This window comes from Heptranchias perlo, chromosome 36 (assembly GCF_035084215.1).
Source record: "Heptranchias perlo isolate sHepPer1 chromosome 36, sHepPer1.hap1, whole genome shotgun sequence".
NCBI classification, from domain to species: Eukaryota; Metazoa; Chordata; class Chondrichthyes; order Hexanchiformes; family Hexanchidae; genus Heptranchias; species Heptranchias perlo.
The window spans coordinates 2,899,678-2,919,744 of record NC_090360.1 but is presented as its reverse complement, the minus strand read 5'-3'; the positions used below and the strand labels follow the sequence as shown (position 1 = coordinate 2,919,744).

The following is a 20,067-nucleotide window of genomic DNA, read 5'->3' as shown; positions in this document are numbered from 1 at the left end:
GGCAAAAGAACCAAAGGTGATATGAGGAAAAACTTCTTTACACAGCGAGTGGTTAGGATCTGGAATGCACTGTCTGAGGGAGTGGTGGAGGCAGATTCAATCATGGCCTTCAAAAGGGAACTGGATAAGTACTTATAGAATCATAGAAGTTACAACATGGAAACAGGCCCTTCAGCCCAACATGTCCATGTCACCCAGTTTATACCACTAAGCTAGTCCCAATTTCCTGCACTTGGCCCATATCCCTCTATACCCATCTTACCCATGTAACTGTCCAAATGCTTTTTAAAAGACAAAATTGTACCCGCCTCTACTACTGCCTCTGGCAACTCGTTCCAGACACTCACCACCCTTTGAAAGGAAAAAATTTGCAGGGCTACGGGGATAGGGTGCGGGAGTGGGACTAGTTGCATTGCTCTTGCATAGAGCCAGCGCAGACTCGATGGGCCGAATGGCCTCCTTCCGTGCTGTAACCTTTTTATGATTCTAAAACTCCTCACCTTGACACGCAACAAATTCACCAAAAAAAATGAAAGCTGTAGTTTAATTTAAATAACACATTGAATGTTAAATCCAAATGCTGTAAAATAGATACTTTTTATTTTACAAAAGTGATGATGAAGTAATGGTCATTTAATTCCTTGTAATTGCAATAATGGATCCATGTGAACAAATTGTACCATGAAAGTGCTCCTGGATCCATTGATTCCTGATCATTAAATCCAGGTAAACTCTAATAAATAGAAATAGAAATTCATAAGACAAATAGAATTGGGAAGAAGATATCCATTTTCTGAGCTGCTGACATAATAACCCCTTACAATTTTTGTTGGTTGTGGGTTTATAAAGGCAAGTTTCTAGAGATATGGTGAGATATTTTATGTAATGATTACCTTTGATTGCTTTGTATTACCGAGACTGCAAGCTCGGTTATTTTTTCTTTTCCTCACTTCACTGTCACCAAGTGTAAATGGAATCCTTTCTATTCCCCCAAGGCCACTCTCGTTTGCAGTCCAGGCTTCCTCCGAATGTAGTGAGATCATTCGACTGAGGGAAAAGGTTACCAGATTTTCAGGCTCTTGCCCTTTCAAAAACTTTGACATCATTGCCACCCTGGGCATGGGAGGCTTCGGGCGTGTGGAGCTGGTAAGTGGGATTAGAAGCAAGAGGATGGAGAATGGTGGGGGATGGTTGTATAATAATATTGTTAATGGTACAACTAGAAACATGCTACAAAACCAGGATCTTTGGGCCCGATATTAGGAGGGAGGCGGGTTGCCAGCGGGGGGTCGACTGGGCACTTGGGTAACCCGCCCAGTAAAATCGGTGGGTTCCCCACATGATCGTAAGTAAATTGAAGCCACTTAACTTGTGCTTCCGGGTTTCGCGCTGGAAAGCTGCGCAGCGGGCGGACTGCGCACCCGCATCATAGGCTGTCAGCTGGAGGAGCTCTATTTAAAGGGGCAGTCCTCCACTGACTGATGCTGCAGAAAATAGGCAAAATTACAGCATGGAGCAGCCAAGGGGGAAGCCTGCTCCCAGGTTTAATGATGCCTCACTCTGGATGGGGTGAGGAGGAGGGGGAGGACAGAGATCTTCTCCCTGGCAGACGGGAGGAAGTGGCCTGCCTCTGCCACCACGAAGGCCTGGCTCGATGTGGCAGAGGAGGTCACCTGCACCACCAACATATCGCGCACCTGCATACAGTGCAGGAGGCGCTGCAATGACCTAAGTAGGTCAGCCGAAGTGAGTACACTTACTCATTCCCCTCCCCTCCGTCTGCCACATCACTGCCCCCACCCCACATCTCCTTCTGCACTGCCAACACTACTCTATCACATCACTCCTCACACCCACTCAAAGCTCATCCTCATCTTACCTCCCCAGTAGTCATCCCACCACTATCACTCAACCCAATCCTCATACAATCTCATGGCTCTGTCTCATACTCACCCTCTCATGCATCTCTTTCACGGTCAGCCTCACCCAACCTGCCACTACCTGTGCTGCAGCCACAGGGCATGCATCACATATGTGTAGTAGGAAGCGTGAAGCAAACGTGTCGTGAGCATGAAGGGGATGCACAAGGGTGTTTGAGGGTTTGTCATGGTTTTTACTTATATTTGATTTCTGATCAACTCACATTACATATTATATTATCACCACTACTGCCATGTCTTGGCCATTCTTGACTGGCTTGTGCAATAATGCCCTTTCATGAGGTTCTCCATGAACACCCTTGATGCCACCCATTGGGTCACCCTACAGTGGGTGTATGTGTAGTTGCACGACTATTTTGTGCAGGTGCCTGTTGCACAGCACTGTGTTGTGGAGCTCCACGTGATGGAGGTGGACGGCGTGCCTGGCGAACCTGGTGATGTTGCTGGTCCTCCAATGCAGCAATGGACCCCCCCCCGCCATCCTGACGGTGTGAGTGTGAGGGGGTCCAGAAAGTAGGTAAATGTGTTTGGACCTCAGAGTTTAGGGTATGATGTAATAATTTGGAGTGTGGAGACAACGGTGTGGCAGGCAAAACTTTGTCTGAGGTGACAGAGTGCCCTGCTGCAATGAATGAGGGTTTACCCCACACCTGTTAAATGGACCTTTGCAGCTGCCACTGGCTGCTGGCTGCAACACGTCTGTTTAAACAGGGAGTGTTTGCCCCAGCATGGGAAACACGCTCTGGGTAGTCCAAAATCTGAATCCTCCTAAAATCTCCAACTAATGAGGTCCGTAAACAACCTCAAGTACCCAGATAATGATCTTAAATGGGATCCCGCCAGCTTTGATTGCCGATGGGAGTCCCGCATGCGGGGGCTGCGCGGGCACCCGGAAGTGGGCGGGTTGGAGCCGGGCTCCGGACCCGCTCCGGAAATCCCCAATTTTAGGAGCCACGAACGCACCAGCTCGGCCATCCGAAAATTGACCGCTTTGTGTCACTTCAGTCAATGTTAAGCTGTTTCATTAGGATTGACTTGGGTTTGGGGATAGCACCATGACTCAGCCTGAGGGCAGATGGTTTTGACTATTAACAGAAGTTTATAATCAAGGCAAAACTATGTGGGATGACCAAACACAACTAGGGAATGAAAGGGCACATCAATTGGAGCTACCAATGATTATGGCAAAGTTAACTTATGAAAGGGAAATCATGTTTAACAATTTATTAGAGTTCTTTGAGGATGTAACTAGCAGGGTAGATAAAGGGGAACCAGTGGATGTAGTATATTTGGATTTTCAAAAGGCATTCGATAAGGTGCCACATAAAAGGGCTCATGGGGTTGGGGGTAATATATTAGCATGGATAGAGGATTGGTTAACAGACAGAAAACAGAGAGTAGGAATAAACGGATCATTTTCAGGTTGGCAGGCTGTAACTAGTGGGGTGCCGCAATGATCAGTGCTTGGGCCTCAGCTATTTACAAACTATATTAATGACTTAGATGAAGGGGCTAAGTGTAATGTTTCCAAGTTTGCTGACAATACAAAGCTAGTTGGGAAGTAAGCTGTGAGGAGGACACAAAGAGTCTGCAAAGGGATAGAGACAGGTCAAATGAGTGGGCAAGAAGGTGGCAGATGTGGGGAAATGTGAGGCTATTCACTTTAGTAGGAAGAATAGAAAAACAGAATATTTTTTAAATGGTGAGAAATTATTAAATGTTGGTGTTCAGAGAGATTTGGGTGTCCTTGTAAGCAAAACACAGAAAGTTAACATGCAGGTATAGCAGGCAATTAGGAAAGCAAATGGCGTGTTGGCCTTTATTGCAAGTGGGTTGGAGTACAAGAGTAAGGAAGTCTTACTACAGTTGTACAGGGCTTTGGTGAGACCTCACCTGGAGTACCATGGACAGTTTTGGTCTCCTTACCTAAGGAAGGATATACTTGCCTTAGAGGCGGTGCAACGAAGATTCACTAGATTGATTCCTGGGATGAGAGGGTTGTCCTGTGAGAAGAGATTGTGTAGAATGAGCCTATATTCTCTGGAGTTTAGAAGAATGAGAGGTGATCTCATTGAAATGGTTAAAATTCTTAGAGGACTTGACAGGGTAGATAGCATCTACCCTGTCAAGAGGCTGTTTCCCCTGGCTGGAGTGCCTAGAACTGGGGGTCATAGTCTCAAGATAAGGGGTCGGCCATTTAGGACTGAGATGAGGAGGAATTTCTTCACTCAGAGGGTTGTGAATCTTTGGAATTCTCTACCCCAGAGGGCTGTGGATGCTGATCATTGAATACATTCAAGGCTGAGATCCATAGATTTTTGGACTCTAAGGGAATCAAGGGATATGGGGATAGTGCAGGAAAGTGGAGTTGAGGTCGGAGGTCAGCCATGATCTCATTGAATGGCAGAGCAGGCTCGAGGGGCCGTATGGCCTACTCCGGCTCCTAGTTCTTATGTTCTATATAGTCTATAAAATTGTTATTTAGTCAAATCATATAATTGAGATACCTTAACATTACTCTAGCCAGTAACTTTCTACCAAGGTTATACATTGAAATCATACTTTACAAATATTTACTGTTTGGGGGCAGCTCACTGTCATATCTGAATTGGGAATATCCTGAGGATGGTTTTGTACATTAGTCACCCACCCTGTTTTCAGCTTTACAAGACACTACACACTTAAATCCACGACAAATTGCTACATACTTAAATCCATTACAAGACACTACACACTTAAATCCATTACAAAACACTACACACTTAAATCCATTACAAAACACTACACACTTAAATCCATTACCTGACACTACACACTTAAATCCATTACAAGACTCTACACATTTAAATCTATTGCTACGAACCTGTCTTAATTTGAAGAGAGTCTGGACTTCTAAGACCCCACTTAGGATCTTTAATAACTATACGGGAAAGGAAACTATTAACCACTTTGTGTTGATTTGGTTTTAAATCCATTCCCAGAGGTGAAGGCAATGTTTTAATACAATCAATCATTTTTTTTGTTTTTAAGTTAAGCCGTTACAAGAACGTTTAAAAATGTTCCCTATTCACCAAAATAGTTTCTCAGTAACTGATCCTCAATGTGACATTTTCCTAGACTTTCAAATTCATTGCTTTGTGTTTAGTTCCCTGTTGATTTGAAATGTAAGCTGTGTATACAGGTTCCACCTGGAGATTTTCCCCCTCCGGTCTGGTTATTTTTATGGGATATTATGTCGCGTATCATGCAGTTTTTGAGCAAAAAGGACATAAGTTCATCAGTCATTGCTTCATGCCACTTACAACACGGGTTTTAAAATGTGTTGAAGAATATTCTTTGGTACTTCAGGTGAAACTGAAGGATGAAGATATTACCTTTGCCTTGAAGTGTATCAAAAAGAATCACATTGTGGAGACACGACAACAAGAACATGTCTACTCTGAAAAGAATATCCTTCTTCAGACCAAGTCCCAATTCATCGTGAGGTAAGTGAAGCTTCATTCACAGGAGAAGGGAAATCATCATTAGAAATCAGCTGCATCGTCCCTCTTTTCAGTTATTCTCAAGACAGACAATTTACCGATTTAAGTGAGTGTAGCAAACGTGTGTGTGTGTGCAGGAGCGTGTGTGTGTGTGTAGGCGTGTGTGTGTGTATGTGTGTGTGTGTAGGCGTGCGTGTGTGTGTATGTGTGTGTAGGCGTGCGTGTGTGTGTGTAGGCGTGCGTGTGTGTATGTGTGTGTAGGCGTGCGTGTGTGTGTATGTGTGTGTAGGCGTGTGTGTGCGCGCAGGCGCACATGTGTTTGTAGGAGCATGTATGTGTGCAGGAGCGTGTGTGTGTGTGCAGGGGCATGTGTGTGTGTGTGTGTGTGCAGGTGCATGTAAGTCTATTTCAATTTGCATACAGTCTTCCAGCTGTGGACAAGTTGCATTAGTGAATAAGATCTAGTCTCATCCAGATGTTGTCTGCACCAAGTGGCTCAATTACTATTTTGTCACTTCGCCAATCAGAGGTGTGAGAACTAATTACACAGCAGCAGCACATTTTCTGCTAATCAATTTGGGTAGATATTTCAGGCTTAAGGTCATGCCCATTGAGGAATAATTCATACCTGTTTCCCCTCAGATAATGAAGCAGTCCGTGCCCACATGCAGCAAGACCTGGACAACATCCAGGCTTGGGCTCATAAGTGGCAAGTAACATTCGCACCAGACAAGTGCCAGGCAATGGCCATCTCCAACAAGAGAGAGTCTAACCACCTCCCCTTGACATTCAACGGCATTACCATCGCCGAATCCCCCACCATCAACATCCTGGGGGTCACCATTGACCAGAAACTTAACTGGACCAGCCACATAAATACTGTGGCTACAAGAGCAGGTCAGAGGCTGGGTATTCTGCGGTGAGTGACTCACCTCCTGACTCCCCAAAGCCTTTCCACCATCTACAAGGCACAAGTCAGGAGTGTGATGGAATACTCTCCACTTGCTTGGATGAGTGCAGCTCCAACAACACTCAAGAAGCTCGACACCATCCAGGACAAAGCAGCCCGCTTGATTGGCACCCCATCCACCACCCTAAACATTCACTCCCTTCACCACCGGCGCACAGTGGCTGCAGTGTGTACCATCCACAGGATGCACTGCAGCAACTCGCCAAGGCTTCTTCGACAGCACCTCCCAAACCCGCGACCTCTACCACCTAAAAGGACAAGAGCAGCAGGCACATGGGAACAACACCACCTGCACGTTCCCCTCCAAGTCACACACCATCCCAACTTGGAAATATATCGCTGTTCCTTCATTGTCGCTGGGTCAAAATCCTGGAACTCCCTCCCTCACAGCACTGTGGGAGAACCTTCACCACACGGACTGCAGCGGTTCAAGAAGGCGGCTCACCACCACCTTCTCAAGGGCAATTAGGGATGGGCAATAAATGCCGGCCTCGCCAGCGATGCCCACATCCCATGAACGAATAAAAAAAAACCTTGCTCTGTAATCTATTGGCTGGACCAAGGAAACTGCATGTGGGGGTTTGGCAGACAAATTGCCATTGCCGGTAAGTTCTGTTTCATTGCATTTGATCGTTCCGGGCCTAGATACAACACTTCTTTAAAAAGAGTTGGTTTTCTCCTGCGCTCCTATTCAAACCCACACTTTTTGTTTCGGCCCCTCCTCACCATTAAAACAATCTCTCCCTGATTAATGTACTATAACTTTTAGTTATTAAAATAGTCACAGTCACCTTAAGAAGACGGTTATCCTGATTCTGATACTTACACACCAAACCACCTGTTGCCTTGTGTAATCAGTCTGTTGTTGCGTAAATCGAATATGGAGCACTTGTCATTTTCAGATGTCACTAAAAATCCAAACATTTATGATTAAAATGAATTGTGTGTCCAGCTGACAGAGCAAAAATGAATTAATTTTCAATGGGCTGCTTAACAAAGATAATCAACCCTTCTGCTCCAGCTGCCTGTATAAGAGGGCACTGTAGTCTTTTATCACAGAATATTTTAGAATAATTTAAATATAAAAGATTATGCTACAAAGCGTGGCATAAATTCCAATTGTTGTGAAAAGAAAAGCATCATTTCATGTTGATTTATTTTAAGCTATGTATTACCAATCCACAGATTGCACTAGATGTTGTGCTTTTCTGTGGTGTTTTAACCAGATCAAAGAAGAAAGAAAGAATTTGCAATTATTTAGTGCCTTTCATGACCTCAGGATGTCCCAAAGTGCCTTATAACCAATTGAGAACTTTTTTTTTTAACTGTAGTCACTGTTGTAATGTAGGAAATGCAGCAGCCAATTTGCGCACAGCATGATCCCACAAACAGCAATGTGACAAAGACCAGATAATCTGCTTTGGTGACATTGGTTGAGGGATAAATATTGGCCCAGGACACCAGGGAGAACTCCCCTGCTGTTCTTCGAAATAGTGTCATGGGATCTTTTACATCCACCTGAGAGGGCCGATGGGGCCAAGGTTATCTTCTTGCTAGGCTAGGATGGTGTATACCTGATGGTATACAGACTCAAGTTTATCTTGTATTCTGGTCTTGACGGGGGATCGGGAGAGAAGGCAGTTGTTGGGGAGGCAAAAGCAGTCAGAATGAAAACCTTAATTAACCTACACAGGCAGAGGATGGAGTCACCATCTATACTTCGAGAAACTCTCTGAGACTGTTATAGTGATTATAAGTTGCTAAGCAGTCTGTCAATTATTATTAACCCTGATATTTCCTAAACCTGTACGTCTTTATGCATCTTTTTACCAGATTGTCTTCCCCTTTCTACATCGTGTTAGCTAATGATCTTTATCCAAAAGCTGCTGAGGGACATTGTGAATCATGAGTAAACTGGTTGTGTTTGGTTTATATAATCACTTTAACTCTCATCGAGGCTGAAACTTGATAGCTCCAAAAAAATAATTAATCTCAGGAGGGAGAAATGTTAGATTGGTAAAACAGAAAACAAAGCAGATGGCATCCAGGGATAGAATTTACAAATAAAAGTGAAGTAGACACATTTACCCAGTTGGTTTGTAAAGCAAAAGCTGACCCTTTTTGGCTGATGTTTCTCCTTCAGTTATGATTGCCACAATCTTGGCAAAGAATCTTTCTTGTTTGCTCCAATCCATTTGACTATTATAACCACAATCACGGTTATTCCCACCTGGTGTGCTTGAATTTTTGATCTCTGGACTCCCGTAGGACCTCTGGCCTTGTTGGATTCCTTTCCTTCATCCTCAAGATGTGTGCCTTTGAATTCACTCCATACAGGCCATAGTTCAATCTGCTTCATCGTGCTGCAAAGAAATCATCATATCCATCATATCCTTCTAGCTGCCAACCCATTGCCTTTATAATGGTACTGCTATTAACTCAAAGTATCCATCACCTTCAAAGTTCTGGCCTGTCAGTGTCATTTTTCAGATGGTTGTCCCACAGTGTTCTTGCTGCATTTTTTATGCAGCTCGAGACCGAATGAATCATCTATCATTGTCTTGGACGTCTCTGAAGATTTTGACACGGTCTGGCACCATTCGCTCAGAAACAAGCCACCAAGCCAAAGGAGGAGACATTAGGACAGCTGACCAAAAGTTTGGTTAAAGAGTTACGTTTTAAGGAGGGTCCTAAAGGAGGAGAGGTTTAGGGAGGGAATTCCAGAGCTTAGGGCCTAGACAGCTGAAGGCACGGCCACCAATAGTGGGGCGAAGAAAGTGTGGGATGGAGAAAAGGCCAGAATTGGAGGAGCGCAGAGATCTCGGAGGGTTGTAGGGCTGGAGGAGGTTACAGAGATAGGGAGGGGGCGAGGCCATGGAGGGATTTGAACATAGGGATGAAAATTTTAAAATCGAGGCATTAGGGGACCAGGAGCCAATTTAAGTCAGCGAGCACAGGGTTGATGGGTGAATGCTCAAACTAGTTTCATCACCCTTGTATAGAGTGTTTATTTTTCCCAGTTCACTTGCATGATTTTTATTTATTTTATATTTAAGCTTTTTACTATCAAGAAAATCTCTTTGAAAATATTAACACAGTTTTCATTCGGGAGTTTCTCAGGAAGAATGCACCAAGTTCCACAGAGGAGCTGCGTCCGCACTTCTCGACGAGAGAAGGTGGAGCAAGTGGGGGAGGGCGTGGAAGCAGGAGACCCTCCCAACACACTTCGAGGGGCAGACCTGTCAGAATCCAACATCATTTCTGAGACACATCAACAAAAAAACAATTATTGTAACTTGCGGAGGAAAGAATGGACATCGCTGTAAGGCATTAACAGAATAAGTGCAGAGAAAGTCTGACCATGAACCTGTTCTCTTTTGTAGATTGTACAGAACTTTTCGAGACTCTAAGTATGTATACTTGCTGCTGGAGGTGTGCCTGGGTGGGGAGCTGTGGAGCATCCTACGTGACATGTGAGTGTATGTCATTTTCATGATCCCATGTTTTATTGTGCATTCAAAGTTTCCCGTCTGCTTAAATACCCTGTGTTTAATACAAATAATACGTATCAATGTGAAGTGATATGTATGTGTTGGACATGCAACAAACAGCTGAAGGGGGCTGGGATACTAAGGGGAGGAAGTTATGATTCAGTTTTACTGAGCCTCGGTCAGACCCCATCTAGAGTATTGCGTTCAGTTCTGGACACTGTGGGCTCGATTTTAGGATGGCCGAGCGGGTGCATTCGTGGCGGGGGGGCTCCGAAAATTGGGGATTCCCGGGGCGGGTCCGGAGCCCGGCTCCAACCCGCCCACTTCCAGGTTCACCAGTGATGCGCTTAGATGCGCGCGCAGCCCCCGCGTGAGGACTCCCACCGGCAATTAAAGCCGGTCGGATCCCACTTAAAGCAATTAATTTGATATTTGGAGGATGTTTTGGGAGTGGTGGGATTTTCAGGTCAACTGAGCGTGTTTCCCGTACTGGGGGAAACACTCCCAGTTGAAATGGACGTGTTGTAGCCATCAGCCTGTGGCAGCTGCAAAGGTCCATTTGACAGGTGGGGGGGGAGGGGGGGCGGAGAGACCCTCACTCATTGCAGGAGGCCACTCTGTCACTTTGGACAAAGTTTGGCCTCCACCACCCTCCTCCTAACAACAAAAAATCACCAACTTGCAACCTCAACCATGGTGTGCAGACACATTTACCTACCTCGCGGACCCCCTCAAACGTACATCTTTCGGATGGGGGCTGCCGTAGCTGCAGTCACGACCTCCTCGGAGGACGAACAGCATCACCAGCCTCGCTGGCCACGCCGTCCACCTCTGACACGTGGAGCTCCACAACACAGTGCTGCGATACATCCACCTGCAGAGCAGGAGGGAGGGCAACCGCAGAGAGAGATGCATTGCAGAGGGCACTACCCTCGCCACAGGGTCTACAGACCGAGGCTCAGCTTCCTGGACCTCTCTGAGGAGCAGTGCACATGGAGGCTCAGAGTCACTCGACATGTAGTCGTGGACATCTGCAGCCTCCTTGATGCCGAGCTGCTCCCGGCTGGCCCGAGCACCATCTTCTTACCTGTCGCTGCCAAAGTCACCACTGCCCTCAACAACTTCTCCTCCGGATCCTTCCAGGGTGCAACCGGGGACACCGCTGGCGTCTCTCAGTCATCAGCACTTTCATGGCTGGCCCCCAGGGTGCAGCATCTGGGTCCAGAGCCTGGAGAAGAGTGCTCCCACTGACGCAGACTCTCCATGACTGCCCCTGCCACCAGAGTCTGCTCGTGCTCACATGTGCGTGGTGACTCACCATGTGCAAGCCCAACTAAGTGAGGACGGGGACCCACCGAGGTGTGTGTATCTGCGCTGGTGGATGGCTGGCTCAGATGTGACGATGCACCCTCAGAGGCCGGCAGGTCCTCTGAGAAATCGTCCTCCGCAGTCACGGTGCTCGCAGATGGCCCTGCAAGAGAACAGAAAGCAATATTAAGTTGTGGACAGATGTTGAGGTGCTGCAGATGCCAAGTGATGCTAAGATCACTCACGATCATGATTGCTGAGTGTTAGATTTCTGTCACCAGCTGCTTGTGCGCTCCCAGTCTCGGCGTCTGCCACGGACAGGCACTCCAGCATCCGGCTTACTTCCAATGCCTGCTGCTCCGCGTTTGTTAAGACCACCTGGTGTGGCGGGCCCCCTCCGGTCCTTGCCCTCTCCCCGGCATTCTGGCATCTCTTCTTCTATCAAGGCAAAACACAGAGGCGTGATTGAGCGATGGTTGCATGGTGACCCGCTGCATGCATTGGTGTGGGTGGGGGTGAGCGTGAGGGAGATGCATGGGAGGGTGCGTGTGAGACATCGCCATGAGATTTTAAGAGGTTTGGTTTGCATGATAGTGTTTGAGTGGGAAGTGGGGCGGTGAGTAAGTGCAGGCAAGTGAGGGTGATGGTTGAGTGGATGTGAGGAGTGATGCGAGAGCGTGTGGTGGCAGTGCAGAAGGAGTTGTGTGGTGGTGGAGGTGATGTGGAAGACGGAGTGTGGGAGAATGCGTAAGTATACTCACTTTGGCTGACCTGGTTAGGTCATTAAAGCGCTTCCTGCACTGGACCCAGGTTCGGCACACATTGCCGCTGCTGCTGACCTCCTCGGCCACCTCCAGCCAGGTCTTCTTGGTGGTGGAGGGAGGCCACCTTCTCCCATCCGATGGAAAAAAAATTTCCCTCCTCCTCCTCACCCCATCGAGCAGCACCTGGAGTGAGGAGTCAGAGAACCTTGGAGCAGACTTGCCTCTGGCCTGCTCCATGCTCCAAAATTGGTTCTTTGCTGCAGGAGGAGCATTGGAGGACTGCCCCTTTAAATAGGGCTCCTCCTGCTGACCGCCTGTGATGCGGGTGCGCAGTCCGCTCGCTGCGCAGGTCTGGAACGGGAAACCCAGAAGCCACGGTAAGTAACTTCAATTAGGCTGCGATCGCGTGCGGAGCATCCCGAATTCGCTGGGCGTATTACCCAAACGCCCAGTCGACCCCCCGCTGCCAACCCGCCTCACTCCTCATATCGGGCCCTGTATCTCAGGAAGGATGTATTGGCCTGGGAGGGGGTGCAGCACCGATTCACCAGAATGATACCGGGGCTAAAAAGGGTTAAATTATGAGGACAGGTTGCATAAACTTGGTTTGTATTCCCTTGAGTTTAGAAGATTGACGGTTGATCTAACCGAGGCATTTAAAATGATAAAAGGATTTGATAGGGTAGATACAGAGAAACTATTTCCCCTGGTGGGGAAAATCCAGAACAAAGGGCATAACCTTAAAATTAGAGCTAGGCCGTTCAAGAGTGGAATCAGGAAGCACTTCCTCACACAAAGGGGAGTGGAAATCTGGAACTCTCGCCCCCAAAAGGCTGTGGATGCTGGGGGTCAATTGAACCTTTCAAGAATGAGGTCGATAGATTTTTTTTTTAGGTAAGGGTATCAAGGGATTTGGATCAAAGGCGGATAAATGGGTTTGAGGTACGGATCAGCCATGATAGAATGGTGGAACAGGCTCGAGGGGCTGAATGGCCTCCCCCTGTTCCTACATTCCTAAAAGTTTGATCTCAAGCTGACCCTGATGAGTAATAGAGGTGCAAAAAAACTAAATCTAGAATTTCTCAACCATCCAGTGGTCACTTTTACTTGGATTGTCCTGAGCCTGGGAATGTCACAGCTTCCAGCAAGAATCTTGTACTCACACTAATTGGGCCAAGCTTGTAATTTTCATGTAAACCCAATTTCAGCACAGTGGCACAATTTCTTTTTTAAATTACAAATTAAGGCAGGGGCAAATCTCATCAAGTGGGGGAATGCAGAAAATATAGGGGGGGGATTTTTGTCAGTAGAGTTAAGGGGGTGAGAGAGGGGGCAGAGGGGCAGGGAGATGAGGTGAGTGGGGGGGGCGGGGGGAGGGGGCAGGGAGATGAGCTGGGTGGGGGGGGCGGTGAGAGGGGGACGGGGAGATGAGGTGGGTGTGGGGTCGGGAGTGGGGCAGGAAGAGGTGACGTGGGTGGGGGGGACGGTGAGAGGGGGGCGGGGAGGTGAGCTGGGTGGGGGGTGCGGTGGGAGGGGGGGCGGGGAGGTGAGCTGGGTGGGGGGGGGTGGGAGGGGGGCGGGGAGATGAGGTGGGTGGGGAGGCGGTGGGAGGGGGGCGGGGAGATGAGGTGGGTGGGGAGGCGGTGGGAGGGGGGCAGGGGGAGGCGGGCGGGGGACTATGATGGAATTTTTGATGCGGTTGAAATCTTTTAATCAATGCCTGGTCGTTGTGGGGAGGAGGGAATGAGGTCACGCAGGCCGTAAAATTACAAATGCTAATAGTGAAACGTAACTTTGAACAAACCATCGATCAGCCTCATCAAAGGTACCAATGAACTGTGTTTCTCAGTACATGTAAAATACAATGGGGGTGAATTCCCACAGAGTTTTTCCTGATCCTCTGCTATAACTTTAAGTACCAGTGTAAAGGGGTGTTTCTCCGGGGTTTTCATGCATCTTCCGCCTAAGTTAAGGTGGATGATCGGGAATGTGAAAATGACCAGATAATCTGTTTTAGTGATGTTGGTTGTGGGATGAACAGGGCTGAATCGTTACTTCCCAGAGGTGGGGCCCAGATTGCTCTTTTCTTTAAAGTACATCCAGGCTGTTCCGTTGAATATTTTCTGCCGCTGTAAATTTTAGAGACCACATTTTTGAGGTAAATGGGGCCAAGAGTTAATTTCTCCACACCTTTGTTTTAGGAGCTCCACGAATTTAGGATGTCCTTGAAACTGATTCTGAGGAGTAAATCGCAATCGCACTGCCACACAAGTCCTAATTTCTGGGGGACGTGATTGCGTTCTCCCTTGTGTATGTCTGCAAACAAGAACAAACACAGGCCTCCACACAGGAAACTGGGCACAAAGTCAACACTGACCTCGCATGGAACAAATGTGAACCCTTCTCCTTGACTGGTAGAACTGCCCCAACCAGTCTGGGATAATAGGCATTCAGGTTTTGACCACCAGAGACAGTACACGCACAGACCCTTCTCTGTACTGAGAAGCCCACTGACAATGACAGGCAGATACAAAACTACTACAACAATAACTTGCATTTATGTAGTGCAAGAAGAGGCTTGACACAGGACCAGAGCTTGCTGTAACAGAGTAAAACGTCCCAAGTCGCTTCAGAAGAGCAGAACCAGACTAAAAAAACCTAGACCGCAAAAAGACCCCCTTTCCCCCTACAACAGCACTGTCACTCGTGCTGAATTTCATAGAACCATAGAATGATACAGCACAGAAGGAGGCCATTCGGCCCATCGTGCCTGTGCCGGCTCTTTGAAAGAGCTATCCAATTAGTCCCACTCCCCTGCTTTTTCCCTATAGCCCTGCAAATTTTTCCCCTTCAAGTATTTTTTCGATTCCCTTATGAAAGTTACTCTTGAATCTGCTTCCACCGCCCTTTCAGGCAACGAATTCCAGATCATAACAACTCGCTGCGTAAAAAAAAAATTTCCTCATCTCCCCCTCTGGTTCTTTTGCCAATTACCTTAAATCTGTGTCCTCTGGTTACCGACCCTTCTGCCACTGGAAACAGTTTCTCCTTATTTACTCTGTCAAAACCCTTCATGATTTTGAACAGCTCGATTAAATCCCAGCTCCTCCAGTCTCTCCACGTAACTGAAGTCAACTAATTTGTGCATTTAATCGCAGGTGTTACTTTGATGAGTCGACAGCTAGATTTTGTGTTGGGTGTGTTGTCGAGGCATTTGATTATCTGCACAACCGAGGAATCATTTACAGGGACCTCAAGCCAGAGAACTTACTGCTGGACACAGATGGATATGTGAAAATGGTACGTCTGCTCCAACAGAACTTTAATTCGCACTCTGCGTCTGACCATTACATTCGCCCCCATTCACCAAACAGATTCAGCCACTAATATGCAGAGGGATCTCTTGTTAATACAAACACTTAAGGATAAAAGTCAGTTGAAGCTAGGAACTGGCAACTCTGATTGGACGTATTCCTGGAGGTTTGATCACATGACCTTCCACCTCCAACCCAGTCAAAATAGCCTTTTTCTCATCTCCAATATTTTAAAAATGTTTTCGAAGAAAACGAGATAAACATGCAATTTTTTTTAATGCCCTTATGATTTTTCTGCCGGGTTTTTGCTCGTAGCAGTGTCCAGGAGATTAATCTTTAATTCCTGGAGACTCCAGGACAATCCTGAGATTTGGCAGCACTAGTTGAAGCCAGTATTTTCAGTTAGATGTGTGCGGATTCTCTCCAAAGGTTTTAATTTACAACAGTGAGGGGAATTGTGGGCTGTTATAGGGTAATAACTGATCACTGTTTCCTTTCACAGTACAGGCAGGGGCACTTGTTTTGCTAAAACGTGTAAGTTTGAAATGTGCCCAGGAGCTCCTGGGAACTTCTGATCATTTGGTGTCCATGATTTGACACTGCGTTGGATTTATGAGTAATGTGCGACTGGCTGTTCCAGGAGGTCTCGCACTTGCTCTCCTCCAGAGTCCGATCAGGACCCAGCTGTAGAATCGCAGAAAAACTTTAACCTCCAGAAGCAATGCAAAATTTGCAGAGGTTTACATTTTCACACTGTGTTCACCCAATGCTTCGGAGAGTCACTGATCCCAGAACAATGAACTCAAAGTCACTCACTGTCGAGTTATGTGGGCAGTGAGCTGACCAGTGAGTTTTTTTAATAAAAGTCCTTAAAATCCATATTATAAGTAGAACACAGAACCTTTCATTGTTCAGACAATAGAGTGAGTGAATTTTAAAACTGCACATAATGTAAAACTTCTGTTGCAATCCCCAATGAGCCTTTGTTTCTAAATTATTAAAAGTTTCAATAGCATAAATAATGAGAAACTGTTTCCAGTGGCAGGAGCTTCGGTCACCAGAGGACACAGATTTAAGATTTAAAGCAAAAGAACCAGAAGGGGAGATGAGTAGGATTTTTTTTTAAAGCAGCGGGTTGTTATGATCTGGAATGCGCTGCCAGAAAGGGCGGTGGAAGCAGATTCAATAATAACTTTCAAAAGGGAATTGGATAAATACTTGAAAAGGAAAAATTTGCGGGGGCTATGGGGAAAGAGCAGGGGAGTGGGGCTAATTGGACAGTTCTTTCAGAGAGCCGGCACAGGCATGATGGACCGAATGGCCACCTTCTATACTGTAAGATTCTATGATCCTGTACCATTTTTGTACAATTTTTAACGTAAATCAGATGTGTGAATCTCACATTGACAAGTACCAAAGGTTCAGGCTGCCAGACTCCCTTAGTATCTCCTTCTCCGAACAAGCTAATAACAATGTCGTTGGTTCTAACAGGTCGAGGTGCTTTCTCCTTTCTCTAACCATGTTAAACTAAGAAAGAAGTTCCAGTTAGATCATCTTTCTCAAAACGTCCTTCACATTCAAAGAATCACTTTGAAGTACAGACATTGTTGCTCCATGGGCGAACATAGCTGCCATTTTGTGCACAGCAAGGTCCCACAAACAACAATGAAATGAAAGACCAGTTTAATTTTATTTTTGAGGCAATATTGGTTGAGGGAGGAATTGATAGATTTGGTGTTAAGGGTTACGGAATGAAATCAGGAAGCACTTTTTCACACAAAGGGAATTGGAAATCTGGAATTCTCTCTCCCAAAAGTTTGTGGATGCTGGGGGACAGTTGGAGCTTTGAAGACGGAGATCGATAGATTTTTGTTGGGTGAGGGTATCAAGGGATATGGAGCAAAGGCGAGTAGCCGGAGTTAAGATACAGATCAGCCATGATCTAACTGAATGGCGGAACAGGCTTGAGGGGCTGAATGGCCTCCTCCTGTTCCTATGTTCCTTTGAATGCTCTTCAAACAATATCAAGGGCTCTTTAAGATCCTAAATAACCAGAGCCTCGTGTTAATAGCTCGTGTGAAGAGCATCATCTCCCTCAGTACAGCACCGTTAGTGTGGTACACTCAACTCCTGGACTGGGTATTGAACCCGGATCGTTGTGATCCAGAACTCTGGTGAGAATAACACCAACTGAACCAAGCTGGCAGAGGTTGGAAACGGCTTCACATGTCCCTGCCAGTCATTTGTTGCTCTCTCTCTCTGTTTCTTAGGCTGATTTTGGTTTTGCCAAGCGGATTGGATTAGGCAAGAAGACCTGGACATTCTGCGGAACTCCTGAGTACGTTGCTCCAGAGATCATCATGAACAAGGGACATGACTTCGGGGCAGACTATTGGTCCCTGGGCATCCTGGTCTTTGAGCTGCTGACTGGAACGTGAGTATTGAGGCACTGTGTTTATATCAGAGCATCGGCACAGGGTACACTTACACAGGGTACACTTACTGAGGGTACATACATGGTACACACAGGATACACTTACACGGGGTACACTTACACAGGATACACCCAGGGTACACATTCACAGGGTGCACTTACACAGGATACACATGGGATACACTTACACAGGATACACACAGGGTACACTTACACAGGGTACACACAGAATATACTTATGCAGGATACACTTACACAGGGTACACTTACACAGGGTACACACAGAATATACTTATGCAGGATACACTTCCACAGGATTTAACACAGAGGGGTCGATCTTGACTTTGTGCGACAGTGTAAAACGGGTGATAGTGAGTCGGCAGCCCGTTTTACATCATAGAATAGAATCATAGAATGATACAGCACAGAAGGAGGCCATTTGGCCCATCGTGCCTATGCCGGCTCTTTGAAAGAACAAAGTTATTATTGGATCTGCTTCCACCGCCCTCTCAGGCAGTGCATTCCAGATCATAACAACTCGCTGCGTAAAAAAAAATCAAGAACATCATCTGCAGTTGTTTATAATCGTAGAATAGAACCATACTGCACAGAAGGAGGCCATTCTGCCCATCATGCCTGTGCTGGCTCTTTGAAAGCACTATCCAATTAGTCCCACTCCCCTGTTCTTTCCGCATTGCCCTGCACATAATATGAATGCACTTTATCACCATCACACTCACGAGGTGATGAGTATAAAAGTCTTGTGCACCTGTGGTACAGTGTTATAATGAAATATTATTGTGTGACAGAACTTGGCTTATGGTCAAATCGGAATTGCCGTTCAGTAATTCCACCTTCACCGTGTTCTTACAAGAGCGCTTTAAACACAGGCTGTCCCTTTGGAATGGACCATCTCACGTACACAATGGGGAGAGTCCGACTGGTGACTGTGAGGCACTGAAGATTTAAGATTGACATTGTCTTTACCAAGTAATTGTTCTTGTTCGGGCTCCACTCTGCGCTGCTTTTAGAAGAAGATGGCTTGTGAAACAAACTGTTATGTGGGGTTTCATATTACTTATAAACCACGTCTTTCATCTCCTCTCACTTACAGAAGAGAGAAGATCCACTAGTGATTCATTCCAACAGGATTTATGTCACTGAATCATTTGTTTGTCATCAACCAAAAAAAATGATTGCCAAACACTATTTTGTGAGGGGGTGTCTCTTTAATATGTTTGCATCTTCCCCCTGTTTGTAAAATTTGTAAACGCACAGTTATTCATAAACAGGCTTTCCCATGGAAATTACTGGCTAACAATGAGATACAGATGTGTCCTCTGTTGATAAATTTATGTAGAGAATGAATTCAGGTCCTGAGGCACCTTCTTGTGATAACAACTCGTTTTCAAAAGCTCCTTCAACAAGTGATAAACATAATAATCAACTTTCTGTATTTTAATGGGATCGGTGATTAACATTTCCATTTTCTGAAACCTATTCCTGTCTCCCTGTAACAATACTGGAATTCCAAACATTGAGGCAGAACATTAAAGATGTGACTTTGGGGGTTCAGGAAATGGGTGAGCACTCTGGACACATTGGGACGTTGTCAGTAAGGATTGGTGATTACTCTGGTCCATGGGGTGCCAATGAGTAGCTCTTTGCCCTCTGATTCCCATTGCTCTCAATGCAGATTTTCTCCTCTTTTACCTGTTGTCCTGAAAGCCGTAACTAATGCTGCAGCAAGGATTCACAAAAACCCGCAGCCTTCTGACACTTCACCCAGTCGGCTATTGTCCATATATGGGCCCAAGAAATAACAACAACAACTTGCTTTTATATAGCGCCTTTAACGTAGTAAAACATCCCCAAGTTGCTTCACAGGAGCGATTATCAAATAAAATTTACACCGAGGCACATAAGGAGATATTAGGACAGGTGACCAAAAGCTTGGTCAAAGAGGTAGGTTTTGAGGAGCATCTTAAAGGAGGAGAGAGAGGCGGAGAGGTTTAGGGAGGGAATTTCAGACCTTGAGGGCTAGGCAGCTGAAGGCACGGCCGCCAATGGTGGAGCGATGGAAATCAGGGATGTGCAAGAGGCAAGAATTGGAGGAGCGCAGAGATGTCGGAGGGTTGTAGGGCTGGAAGAGGTCACAGAGATAGGGAGGGAGGGCGAGGGCCATGGAGGGATTTGAAAAAAAGAATGAGAATTTTAAAATCGAATTTTAAAACAGTGAATGTAAAGCCAGCTATTTTACCATGAGAGCATCACAGTCAAGCCCTATCCTGTCCTCATCAAACCTCCACACGTATGCACATCCCAGCAGGAGCCCCCGCCAGACTCTTCCTGTCCTTAACTTGG

General features: G+C 46.2%; 1 protein-coding gene across 2 annotated transcripts in view; it reads left to right on the top strand.

Moving 5' to 3' along the window:
- The window catches only part of LOC137303940 (cGMP-dependent protein kinase 2), a 55,743-nt gene that overhangs the window by 30,233 nt on the left and 5,443 nt on the right, over window positions 1-20,067 (top strand). Inside the window, exons 10-14 of one of the 2 annotated variants that reach the window (XM_067972347.1) lie at window positions 996-1,146; window positions 5,289-5,425; window positions 9,776-9,865; window positions 15,114-15,255; window positions 17,540-17,703. In XM_067972347.1, coding sequence (XP_067828448.1) covers window positions 996-1,146; window positions 5,289-5,425; window positions 9,776-9,865; window positions 15,114-15,255; window positions 17,540-17,703 — 684 coding nt within the window. The remainder of the gene's footprint in view (window positions 1-995; window positions 1,147-5,288; window positions 5,426-9,775; window positions 9,866-15,113; window positions 15,256-17,539; window positions 17,704-20,067) is intronic. The other variant, XM_067972346.1, reaches the window with a different exon arrangement.